The sequence below is a fragment of the Microplitis mediator genome, chromosome 11 (assembly GCF_029852145.1).
Source record: "Microplitis mediator isolate UGA2020A chromosome 11, iyMicMedi2.1, whole genome shotgun sequence".
NCBI classification, from domain to species: Eukaryota; Metazoa; Arthropoda; class Insecta; order Hymenoptera; family Braconidae; genus Microplitis; species Microplitis mediator.
This window is the reverse complement of record NC_079979.1, coordinates 15207289-15219679: the sequence shown is the minus strand read 5'-3', so window position 1 is coordinate 15219679 and position 12391 is coordinate 15207289. Positions and strand designations below refer to the sequence as shown.

Genomic DNA, 12391 nt, shown 5'->3' with positions numbered 1-12391 from the left:
AAAGCCATAGGTACAATTTTTTATGATACTGAAGTTGGCCAACGTCTGATAATTTTTAGATTTTTTTTTTAAATCGACGGATCATAAAAAAAAAAATATTCTAAAAAATTGCACTTATAGTTTTTTGAATTTTCTACATGTGTATTTTTTTTTTTTTTTGTAATCGAATGTTGAAAATAAAAATCCAAAAATTGCTGATTGTCTGTTAACTTCAGGGTCATAATTTTATAAATACGTTTTTTTATAATTTATCGTTTTTAAAAAAATTCAAAAATTATTAAACGTCAGCTAACTTATGAGTGTGACTGTAGCAGACGTCAGACAAATTTTTTTAAATGTAATTTTTTAAATTATTTACTCTATTTATTTATAATTTTAAATTTGTCTGATGTCGTCTGCTACATTCACACTTATGGCTAACTTCAGTATCAGTTAAATTTAGTTTGTAATTTTTCCGCGGGGTCGCGCTATTTTTTAGCCATCTGCTATCTGCTATCTAGCAACCATGCGCTCAATGGTTTAGTTATTGATAATTAATTATTGCAACTATTTTATATAAAAAACGAGTGTCAATTATTTTAATTCACAAGTGATTTTATAACTTGACCATTTCAATAATTTTTGTTTCTCTAGTACGACAAGTAGAATAAATTTTTAATTTGAATTTTAAAAAATATTATTTATTATAAAAATGGGTCAAACTAGTGACAATGAAACAGAAGTTGTTTATATAAAATCAGAAATTCCTGAAATAGAAGACAAAACTGATAATGATGACAGTGCTCTGAATCAAAATGATGATCAATGTAAGAATGTTGAAAACGATAACGATGGTACCGATAATGATGAAGATGATAATGATATTGATGATGATATAAGTTTTTTTGAAAAAAAGAATTCAAATTTAAAACATAAATGTACATTTGACGGTTGCGATAGATCATTTAAAAAACCATCACGTCTGCTGTGGCATCTTCGTCAACACACTGGAGAAGTATAAATTTTATATTAAAACAAACATTTTTAAAAAACTAGAAAATTTTTAAAAATGCATGTATGGATTTTTCATTTATCTGAATACGCATTTTAAAATTTTTATTATACTTACATTTTATTTATTTGAAAATTTAAAAAATTCCCACTTGTCACCCAAGTAGCACCCCTTATTAAAAGAAACAATTTAAAACGATTAGAAAAAAAAATTTTTGAATACTTTTTAATGAATTTGAATACTTTTGAATCGCCTTTCTTATGCGCATTTAACATTGCAACTCGTTTCGAATCGTTTCTTTTAATCAGGGACAGAGTCAACTTTAAGATGTCTTTTAAAAGGATAAGACAAATTTTTTTTTGTCTAAAAGTCACCTTTTTTGGTATAAATACGACATGCAAATGTTGGTTCTGGAGACAGGGACGAGTGGTGTTGTGTTTCCTGTCTTATTTCAATTAGGAAGTCATTTAGATGACTTATTTTACCACTATTTGTAATTTACTTTTTGTTGTCACGTGTGTTAAGTCTTTTCAGTAGTTTTTTTTTCGGTGACATAAATTTCTGATCGTTTTGTCAACATATCGGTGCCTTATCCATATGTCAAAAAGTAGCATAACAACTGATATCTGATAGATGTCTCAAAGACAAGTGAATCGTTTATTTGAGAAACCCCATAAATCAAGAAAACAAAATTTTTCAGGAAACACAAAAAACATTTTTTTGGAAAAACTTGACATTAAAATAATAAATAAATAATTGAATACAATAATGTTAGCGTCTCTGAAAAAGATTCCAACAAGAAAAATTTAATTTTTTAACTGAAACTACTTAAAAAAATTATTTACAGTTGATTGACTTATGGGGTTTCTCAACCAAACGGAAAAAAAGTTATAAAATCATTGTTTTTTTAAATGTTTCCACTCAAATCATTTATTACACTGATAAAATGAAGTATTAAATATGTATTTGAACTCTGAAACTCAGAAATTACAAAAAATTATAATTAATTTAAACATTTTAATTAGTCTTATAACAGTCAACAATAAAACAACATTTGAAATTAATTTCCCAAAAAAGCGCGAATTTTAAATTAAAAAAAAAAATTATTTCTGTAAAACTAAAACTGCAAATGTTTATTTGAGTCATTGACTTATGGGGTATCTCAATTAAATGAAATTGCTGTCACCCCGTTAATTTTTTTTTAAACGCTGATTTGATGCATATTTTTATTGATTTCTATGGAGGGACATCCAAAGAACCCAAAAATGCAAAAAACCCAATTTCGTAAAAAACATGACTTATGGGGTTTCTCAAATAAACCATTCAAGTGTGCTACTTGGGCAGTTACATCCACACTCATTTTTAAAAATCCTTCATATAAATTGTCAAAAATTTTAGTCAAGCCGTTAATTTAAAATATAAAATTGTCTCTCCCTGATGCTGATGCTGTCACATCTAATTAAAAATTTTTTAAAAATTTCAGAGACCTTACAAATGTAATTTTGAAAAATGCAACAAAAGTTACACGACATCGTCACATTTAAAACGACACTTATTGAGTCATAAGTCCATTCATGAAGCTGTTGTGTAAGTGTGCATAATTATATAGTATACTAATTTTAAGACTAATCTCTAATAATTTCAGTACAATAATTTTGTATAGATGCGGCTCATGTCACTTGACATTGAAAAGCCGTGAAAATCTAGTAAAACATTATCGACGGGTGCACGGAAACAAAGATCGTTTGTCTTGTGATGAATGTAAAATGAATTTTCGTAAAAAATACAAATACGATGAGCACATGGCATTTCACAATGGCCAGTGGTTGAAGTGCAAGTACTGCGATCGTGAATTTAAAAACATGAGTAAATTAAGTAGACACCAAAAGTCACACGGTACTAAGTATGAATGCCCTAAGGCAAATTGTAATCTGATCTTCGACACTTTCATCGAGTTACGAAAACATTCTAAGGATCATCCAAAGGGTAATTTTTTTTTTATTCAACAATTATCGACTTCAGTAAAAAAAATCAAGAATTTCTGTCTTAAAATTTTTTAAAAAATTTTTTTCTTTGATCACGTCCAGAATATGTAAATATCCAAATTCATCACGGGTATTATGGACACCTAATTGATTAATTAATTACTACTAAATTGTCCTTTTTTCAAATAAGGTTTTAATTTTTTATTTATCAATTAGTAAAATTTTTAAAGCTTGTGACAGTTGAGTCATTAAAAGTTTTTAATAACTCGGAGGCACTGTCTGCGAATGCCCTTAAACTTGATTAGTAGTTTAATTAGGGTAAGAGCACGAGTACCCAGCCGGTCATATACTTTAAAATTGACTCAAAATATATATAGATATAATTTAACATGGGGTGGCTGGCTACTGGTTTAGGGCTGGGTACTCGTGCTCTTACCCTACTCTGTAAATTCATTAGAAAAATTATTAATTGGTGTAAGAAAATCGGAAATGCTGCAATTAATTCTCTATTGTAAAGCGCTGAAGTTTTTGGTAAATGACCGTATATTTAAATTTTAACTTGAGTACAAGTCACAATTATAGTATAAGTGTGAATGTAGCAGACAGTCAAATTTAAAATTATTAATAAATAGAGTAAATAATTAATAAAATTAAATTTAAAAAAATGTGCATTTGAAAAATTTAAAAATCAATAAATGCATTTTTTATATTATTTACTCTATTTATTTATAGTTTTAAATTTGTCTGATGTCTGCTACATTCACACTAATATTATAGTGACGAAAGGTCGTTTTAAAAATTAATGTTTTGATTAATTAACGAATTAATTGTCCATAATACCCGTGATGAATGGATATTTTTTAAAAAATAATTCATTCCTATTTTTTGCTTGTAAAATTGACACTTTTTTTTACCGCGAATGTCGATATTATAATTAATTATTGTGATATTATTGGCTTTAAGTATTGACTTTTTTTTACAGAACATCAATGCAATGTATGTAAGAAGAAATTTTTACATAAAAACCAATGGAAAAGACATTTAAAAACCCATGAAGGCAAACTTATCGCTTGTCCATACGAGGAGTGTAATAAAAGTTACTGTCATTCAAATCAATTGAACTATCACATTAGGACGAAGCACGAAAAGAGTGTCCTATTCGAATGTGATTTATGTAAGAAGACATTCACATTTAAATCGGTACTGAGTAAACATATACAAGCGGTGCATGTAAATAAAAAGTTGAAAGTATATAAATCAGGCGATGAAAGAAGGGAGAGACATGACGCTGGAGAAGCTATTCGAAGTATGCCGTCAACATTAGTAGGAGTTTTATTGCCGCGAAAAGTAGAACATATAATACTAAATCGTAAGAGCAGTATTGAAATGTCAACTGAAAATTTTGAATCCGTTGACGTAAAAAATTTTAATTAATAGCAGTATTTAAATCATTAATTTATATTTAATATTATAATTATTTACAAAATGTTTTATTAATAATAAATTTGTATAAAATGATTTCTTCAGGCAATAGATTAATTTATAAATCATATCTTACGTTAAGTTATTTTTTTTTCTATATAAATTATCAAGCAATAGTTTAAATATTTTTTGTGTATTTACTTTTTTTACTGTAATCTGTTAAATATTAAGTAAAAAAAGTTATTCATTTAATTAGTTTATTAATTAATTATGTATTTATTATCCTACGGATTATTTATTTGACGTAAATACTCTGGTGCGTGATAATGCTGTTGTGTGTGAGCGAGTGACGGATGAATTGGCGGTGGAAAACAGCGGACATGTTCAACACTCGTTGAATCACTGTCGCCGCTCTTTAAATATTTGTTTAATACCGCGAATATTTGGGAGTTTAATACTTGAAATCGTCTTATACGATCGACCATCCGTTTCAGATGCTAAAAAAAAAAATTTAATTGTTATTTTTTCGTCCTCTGATGAAATGTTACAGAATAATTAATGAACAATAATTAAAGTAATTAATATACTTACTATTCCTTTTACATTTTCATCTTTTCCGTCAACTCTCTGGACTCGTAAGATATGATAGCAAAAATCTAAAGCTTCGAACCGTCTCTGCTGTCCCAATAAAACGATCATCGCACAACCGGCCCAATGTAGACCTTCGCCAAACAATTCTCTGCAAATAAAATTTTAAATTTAATCATATTATTGTCATCATCTAATTAATATCAGTAGTTTAGAATCTATTTATCAAGTGTATAGTCAAGTATTGGAAGACAAAAGGTGTAGTGGTAAGTTGATGTGAAGGCCAGCTGGGGATCATTAAATTATCTGAAAGGCAGGTAATAACAGACTTGATTTTTTGTTTCGAGGCAGTAAATAATTTTGTCGATTCTCCAGAAATTTTTTTAGATGTCAAGTTCAATAACCGAATAAGAATCTAAGGGAAAATAGACTTAGAAATTCCATATTCCAAGAAGTCATTAATAAAAAATGGTCCCAGAAATATAATTTTAAATTTAGTTCCCTGATAGCCACACTCTAAATACAATATTACTTAGCAAGTTCTGCAGTGAAACATTTAAGGCTAACTTAACGACAAGTTTCTGGCAAGCCATGGCTGGATAATACTTGCGTGCAAGTTGATGCAAATCGACTGCCGTCAATTTGAAGTGAAACTTTAACGTCATTAACATAACGTCATTGTCTGACAGCAACACTTGTAGTCAAATTGAACTCAAGTTTACATACAATTTACTGTCAACTTAAAGGTAACTGAATCGTTTATTTAAGAAACCCCATCAGTCATATGTTTTTTACGAAATTGGGTTTTTTGTATTTTTGGGTTCTTTGGATATCCCTCCATAGAAATCAAAAAAAATATGCATCGAATCAGCGTTAAAAAAAAAATTAACGGGGTGACAGCAATTTCATTTAATTGAGATACCCCATAAGTCAATGACTCAAATAAACATTTGCAGTTTTAGTTTTACAGAAATAATTTTTTTTTTTAATTTAAAATTCGCGCTTTTTTGGGAAATTAATTTCAAATGTTGTTTTATTGTTGACTGTTATAAGACTAATTAAAATGTTTAAATTAATTATAATTTTTTGTAATTTCTGAGTTTCAGAGTTCAAATACATATTTTATACTTCATTTTATCAGTGTGATAAATGATTTGAGTGGAAACATTTAAAAAAACAATGGTTTTATAACTGTCTTTTCCGTTTGGTCGAGAAACCTCATAAGTCAATCAACTTTAAATAATTTTTTTAAGTAGTTTCAGTTAAAAAATTAAATTTTTCTTGTTGGAATCTTTTTCAGAGACGCTAACATTATTGTATTCAATTATTTATTTATTATTTTAATGTCAAGTTTTTCCAAAAAAATTTTTTTTGTGTTTCCTGAAAAATTTTGTTTTCTTATAGGATTTCTCAAATAAACGATTCAACTGCTTGCTCTCCAACATTTTCCTTTAAATTGGCTTCAGAACACAGCAGTAGCTTGAAGTTAACTTGTGAATAAAGCGGTTATCAGGGTAAATGACTACTCAAAATCGCGCAACGAAAAAAAAATTGAAAAGTGAGAAATTTACTGGATGACTAGATTTCTTAAATGTTTCGCATATAGACGCTGGTGTATCAGCCGAAAATCTTACGCCACCCCAACCTCCAGTACCCTCCCTTAAGCAGTCAAATGACATAAATTTTTTTCATTTTCGTTGCGCGAAAAACGTTCCGGTCTTCAGGTACATGAAAATGGAATGAAAACAGTCTAATATTTAAACTGTATGACTATTCATGTTTATTTCTTTTTTTAGTTTTTTTGTTATTCGCTCTGTGATAACGTAAATGAATATTGTAAAATTTTTTAAATTGCGGAAAGCGTTAAATAAATAAAAATAATATTTACTCGACGGTGAATTCAGTCTCGCCAACAGGAATGCAGTAGACGAACTGCAGTGCACTCCACAGTCTATGAAATTCTGTACACTCATCGACATTCATAACTCCATTAACCGGAGGTGGTCCGACCCAAATCGGGTCATCAAGAAAACTCTTCAGTCGGCTCAAGACTACTTCGAATATCGATAGTCCGCAACACAGGCGTTCTCGTGTCAATAAATCGCCTTCTCGAGCAATCATCGCTTGCTACAATAAAAAGAAAATTAATAAATACTTTGATAATAAATTACAGTTTTAATTGATAAATAAAAATTACTTTAGCAGTTCCCAGCTTGTCAACATTCGGGACAATTTGTAATGCTGCGTATTTAGCCTCCAATCTTTTTTGTTTAGTTTCCGGCTTTTCTCCTTCTGTTAAATATTCAAAAATAAATTTATGTAAAACCCACTCAAATATAAATTATTATTGTTAGTGTCATTGTCGTTACCTTTACAATATGGTCTAGGTAAAATATTTTGGAAAGGAGCAGCATGGAGTAGATCACAAACTTCTTCTTGGGACAGCGCCTGCTCCATTAATAAGCAAAACAAAATAGTGTTACCGAACTCCCTAAAATTATGGAACAATTCTGTTTTGGCATCCGGATACTGGACAATATCATTAAGCTGGGCATGGTAGTACCCAAGAACTCCAGGTGATCCATAATCGTATCTCGGTAGTTTACAAACTTTGGGCATCGCTTCCATCAGTGTCTTGGTGAACTGCAGTAAACTTCCTTGGATTAATGACTTGACAATTTTAAGTAATTCCTCCATTACCACAGCGATTCCTTGATAACCCAATAATTTACACATGGTACGAAAATGTTGGGGGCCAACAAATCCCGTGTACTGTCCATACTGAGTGCTGTATGCTAAATTTAATTGTTTGCTCCCCCACAAATAATGATGTGACATCTGCGGGGGTTTGTCACGATGCACCGGCTGTACAAATTGCAATCCCCGGCATTTAACGAATCTGTTGTACGCTGCATTGTAGCAATAATTTGGCAGAAAGTCATAATTCAACTCCCAGAACACGTGCAATGTTATTCTTCCGTAGGGTGCCAGAACATTGTGATTGGCTTCACGGAACATTGCGTCATATTCATCTAGAGCGAGCCACTTACTCAATAATTTATGAGTAAGACGATTTACTTGGAGTAAACCTTCGAGTTCAATGATACCCGTAATGTCACCCGACTCAAATTTACTTATTGCCAAGTCCAGCGACTTCTGCATGTCCGCATTGATGCGCTGCGTTATCAATTTATTCAAATCAATACTGCGTCCGAGTAATTGTACGTGTCGCTGCTTCAGCAAAGTCTGGTAACGATTGGCACGTGGGTAAGGTAACAAATATGCGCCCAGTGCGACGCACTCAACCCGAAACCGCTTGTCCAGTAAAATACTCGCAGCTAATTGCTTGTAGTGGGCGAAAATTTGTTCACTGAGTTTGTAAACAAATTGATCAAAGCACAAATTAACTTCAGCTTCAACTTCGTCGTACAAAAATTGCTTTCTAAATATTGTCAGCGCATAGAGCGCGCTGTCGTTATACAAATCAAGGGGGTAGAGCACGTACTCCATCATCGAAGGCTCTTTACTTTTCAAAATATGGTCGGTCAATATCCATGGCATTGACATTTCTATTGGAAATTGAATTCTTTTTTCCATTGTTATCAAATCGCTGCACTCTTCATTATGCTGATGACGTACTTGACATTTTTGAATTTTACGTCCCATAGTCATTTCTAAATAAAATTCACGGTACCAGAGCTGCGATAGGTCGCAGCAATTTTGAAGTGATTCACTGAAGTTCAATAAATATCCCCAGTAAAAACTTGTCTTGTGAAACTGGTCTATTTGAACGAGATACTGCCCGTCGATGTCTTTTCTCAGGGTACGTTTCCCGCCGCTCTTATCAGCAATCAATGATTCGAGCATCGTACGGACCATGTAGAGCTGAGTTGATGACGGCCCGACATTTCTACGGGGTACTTTAATACCAAACCCATTTTCTGGGTCTTTTTTACCTTTCAATGCTGGATCTGTTGAAGGTTCAACTCCGAAATGCCAATCAGCGCAAGTTTCCCGAACTGATACGATTATACTCCGTATTAAATCTTTTTTATTTTTAATTGCTTTGCGCAATGGCTCGCGTAATGTCAACTGAACAAAATCCTGAAGTTCAGCATAAATATTACGACGTATTGCATCGATAAAAACAGTTTCCATCCGCGCCATCAGTACCTGCAGACCTTTTATCATCGCGATGACTTCAATTAATGCAAACTTTTCTTCATCTGTATAATTATAACGAGTTGCACGCTCGTACTCTTCAGCTTCTGGTGGGCATTCTTTGTTCATATGATGATCTGTTGGATGCAACAGTTTCCAACTGTACAGTTCAGTAACGACACTAGTCCACTGCGACAATAATTGCAGTCCACGTAACGCCAATTCCGAAGTGTCGCTATTCTCGGAATCAGAACCACATTCTTTGTAAGTTGTCGTGACTTCGTTACTGTACTTGGCTAGCTCACTTATATACTTGACGTGATCTTCACGAATCTGGGGCAAATGAACCATCAAATCGGCCTGGGGACTCATCGAATTAACTGATGACGACAGCGGCCACTTGGAAGCTTCAAAATGTTTTGAACGTTTTATGTAATTAAATGGAGCGATTTGCATGTCACCAAACAACGGCACTACCTCGAGATTTTTAAATATACGATCGATGCGATCTAATTTTAATTTTTTTTTCTGATCCAGTTTATTTATATTGCAGAGCTCGCTGTCCATCAGAAAAAGACCGAACCCCATTACTTTAACAAGCATGTGCTTTTCGTTCGGAGTAAGATACATTTTTGTTTCAAACATATGAACACATATATTGACAACGTCGGCTAACAATTCTTCGTAACCGGGTATTTTTTCTAAATTTTCTTTAACGGTGTCACGAATTTTGTTCTGCGTTGCCAAAAACATCGACAGATTTTGTGATTCTTGTAGCGTTTGAGAGTCGGACATTACTTTTAAAAATTGTGCTGCTCGACGGTACGTCGAGTAATCGTTTTTAACACTTGATTTCATATTTTTAAGCTCGTCTAGTACAGCAAACATATTTATAAATTTACCGAGAGTCAATAAATAGGCTTCCGAGACAAAATCTTTACGTTTTTCATGATGACACAGACGTTTAACTTCTGCTGAAAAACGTTCGATTGCTTTACGCTGAAAGTACATGAAATTTAATAGTTTATTAACTTCCGGTGCTAATACTTCGACGGTTTTTTCATAAATCTCTACACGATTGGGCTGTTCATTTGACTTAGGCTGCGGTATTGCTCTGGAACAGCATCGCCACGTGTAGAGCATCACCGCATGCTCGAGACCTTCTTCCAAAAGCTCATTCAGACTCGCATGGACAGTCGCTTCTTCAATATATTTGGCTATTCCTGTCACGAATCCATTGCGATCTTCGAAATTCGTATCAAAGTTTGCTTGATACACAACCGAACACGGCTGCGCTTCAATGCAGGGTTGCTCATCCGGCAGTGTAAATTCATCAAGAACATCGACATTTGACAAGGCATCGCCCAAAGTTACCTTGTCTGCTGTCATTTTATCCGAGGACTATTGACCTTTAATAAAAAAAAGTTGCAATTATTATTTATTTATTTTTTATTAAAAGCTACGGCCGGAATCTGAAGTCAACTTAACAGCAAAAGTTGGAGCAAAAAGTTGCGGTTAAGCTGACAGTAGATTGTCTGTAACTTGAATTAAATTTGACTTAAAAATTTACTGTCAGATGATGTCAAGTTGATTCAAAGTTTTATTTCAAATTGACGGCAAGTTTTTCTGTAAAATGACATCTAGTTTACGGGTGCATAAACTTGTCGTTAATTTAGCCGAAAATGTTTCACTGCAAAAACTTGCTGAGCAAGTATAGCTATCAGGGTGTATACTGGGTCTTAATGTAACAGTTTAAATTTAAACAATTTCGTTTTTCCCGCTTTTTGGACTATTGTTCAATTTTTATTAATAATGGTTTTAAACTTTTGACTTTGGCAACTGCTGGACCATGTAGTAGACACTTAAAAAAAGTAACACATAATTTTTTAAGTTTTTTGGAAGCCTAGAAATCTTTGAACACACGACCGTTCCTTAAAAGACCCAGTGGACACCGCGTGCACTCGAAAATTTAATGTACACGCCGGGTTAATTACGCGATTGTCAGTATCTAGACTCTTTATATATTTATGACAGTGACAGCAGATACTTTAGGGGAAAAAAAACGTTTCCTGTCACTCCTTAGTATATTTTGTCAATACTTATAAGTATAAAAAAAATTTAATGATTTTATAATTTAAAAAAAAATAGGAAATTTACTTTGATTATTTATAAATTAAAATATTTTTTTGTGACAGTAAAAAAAAAATCATAAATTGGATATTTTTTTACTTACAAATTGTATTGATTTATTTTTTAATTCGAATATTTATAGAAAAGTCTCGTCAGTAATTTTAATAAAAAAATTCGACTGTCATTTTTATTTGACATTTGAATATTGAAAGTATTAATAATATTTAATTGTTGGCTGTAAAAATATTAATTACGCGTAAGAATTAATTAGTCAGTACCATTTTTAGCAAGACAACTTTGAAAAAACAAGTGTACGATTTTAAATTGATTTTATTAACGATAAATAATTTATTTATAAATGGAGATTTAATTTTGTTTAAGAGTTAATTGACTGACAATTATTTAGGTTGATAAAAAAAAAACTAAACTAAACTAAGTGGCAATAAACCGAACACCATAAAATAATTAATTTTTTTTTATTAAATAAATATTTACCTTTAGCTTAGCAATTATTTAACACTTGGCGACACATAAATTTCGATAAAAAGTAATAAAAACAAATAAACAAAATGTTGTTATGGTTGTAGTAATTATAATAATAATAATAAAATAGTAAATAAATTTAAAATTTAACTAATATAAATTTTGACATCAAGTCATGCAGACGCCACATAGACGCCCATTAAAACTCCACCCACAAAGAATTTGATGAATTTTCAAATGAATACAAAAGTAAAGAGCGATTTTCAATTTTATGAGGATTAATTCTCAAGTAGCGAAGATTTGTCTCGATAAAATTTTTGCCTCTAGGCCGCGTTATTTAAATTTTTTTCACGCTGACGCTTGGCACTGAATCTGTTTCTGAGATTTTATCATTTGAATAAATGATTTTTTATTTTCATTTGAAAAGAAATTAGTCGTAGTAAAAAGTTTTTTACCCATAAATAAACTGATGCAGATCTACATCACTGCATTTAAAAAATAAGTCTGTTCTCGATGCACAGGTGAAATGTTTTTATTTAAGCAAAGGCGCATGACATACAGCCATTAGAATATTTACGTTGCATCCAGATGATGGTTGACCCAACCTCCCTGGTCTAGTAAAAGTAAATTT

The 12391-nt window shown here is 31.6% G+C and overlaps 2 protein-coding genes across 3 annotated transcripts; one reads left to right on the top strand and one right to left on the bottom strand.

The window, feature by feature from the left end:
* The first annotated feature begins 511 nt into the window (after window positions 1-511).
* Window positions 512-4411, top strand: LOC130677140 (zinc finger and BTB domain-containing protein 41-like). 2 transcript variants are annotated; one of them, XM_057483772.1, is made up of 4 exons: window positions 512-994; window positions 2475-2578; window positions 2655-2977; window positions 3959-4411. In XM_057483772.1, exons 1-4 carry the CDS (start codon window positions 692-694, stop codon window positions 4408-4410), a joined length of 1182 nt encoding a protein of 393 aa, XP_057339755.1. In that variant the 5' UTR covers window positions 512-691; the 3' UTR covers window position 4411. The 2 variants fall into 2 exon arrangements, with proteins under 2 accessions (XP_057339755.1, XP_057339754.1); XM_057483771.1 differs by having other exon boundaries at window positions 2637-2977.
* A 271-nt stretch (window positions 4412-4682) lies between these two features.
* Window positions 4683-11983, bottom strand: LOC130677139 (cytoplasmic FMR1-interacting protein). Its single transcript, XM_057483770.1, has 6 exons — window positions 11773-11983; window positions 7356-10556; window positions 7184-7278; window positions 6875-7113; window positions 4990-5137; window positions 4683-4895 (listed from the first exon to the last, which is right to left on the bottom strand). The coding sequence occupies exons 2-6, from the start codon at window positions 10534-10536 to the stop codon at window positions 4683-4685; spliced, it is 3876 nt and encodes a 1291-aa protein (XP_057339753.1). The 5' UTR covers window positions 10537-10556; window positions 11773-11983.
* Window positions 11984-12391: the final 408 nt, after the last annotated feature.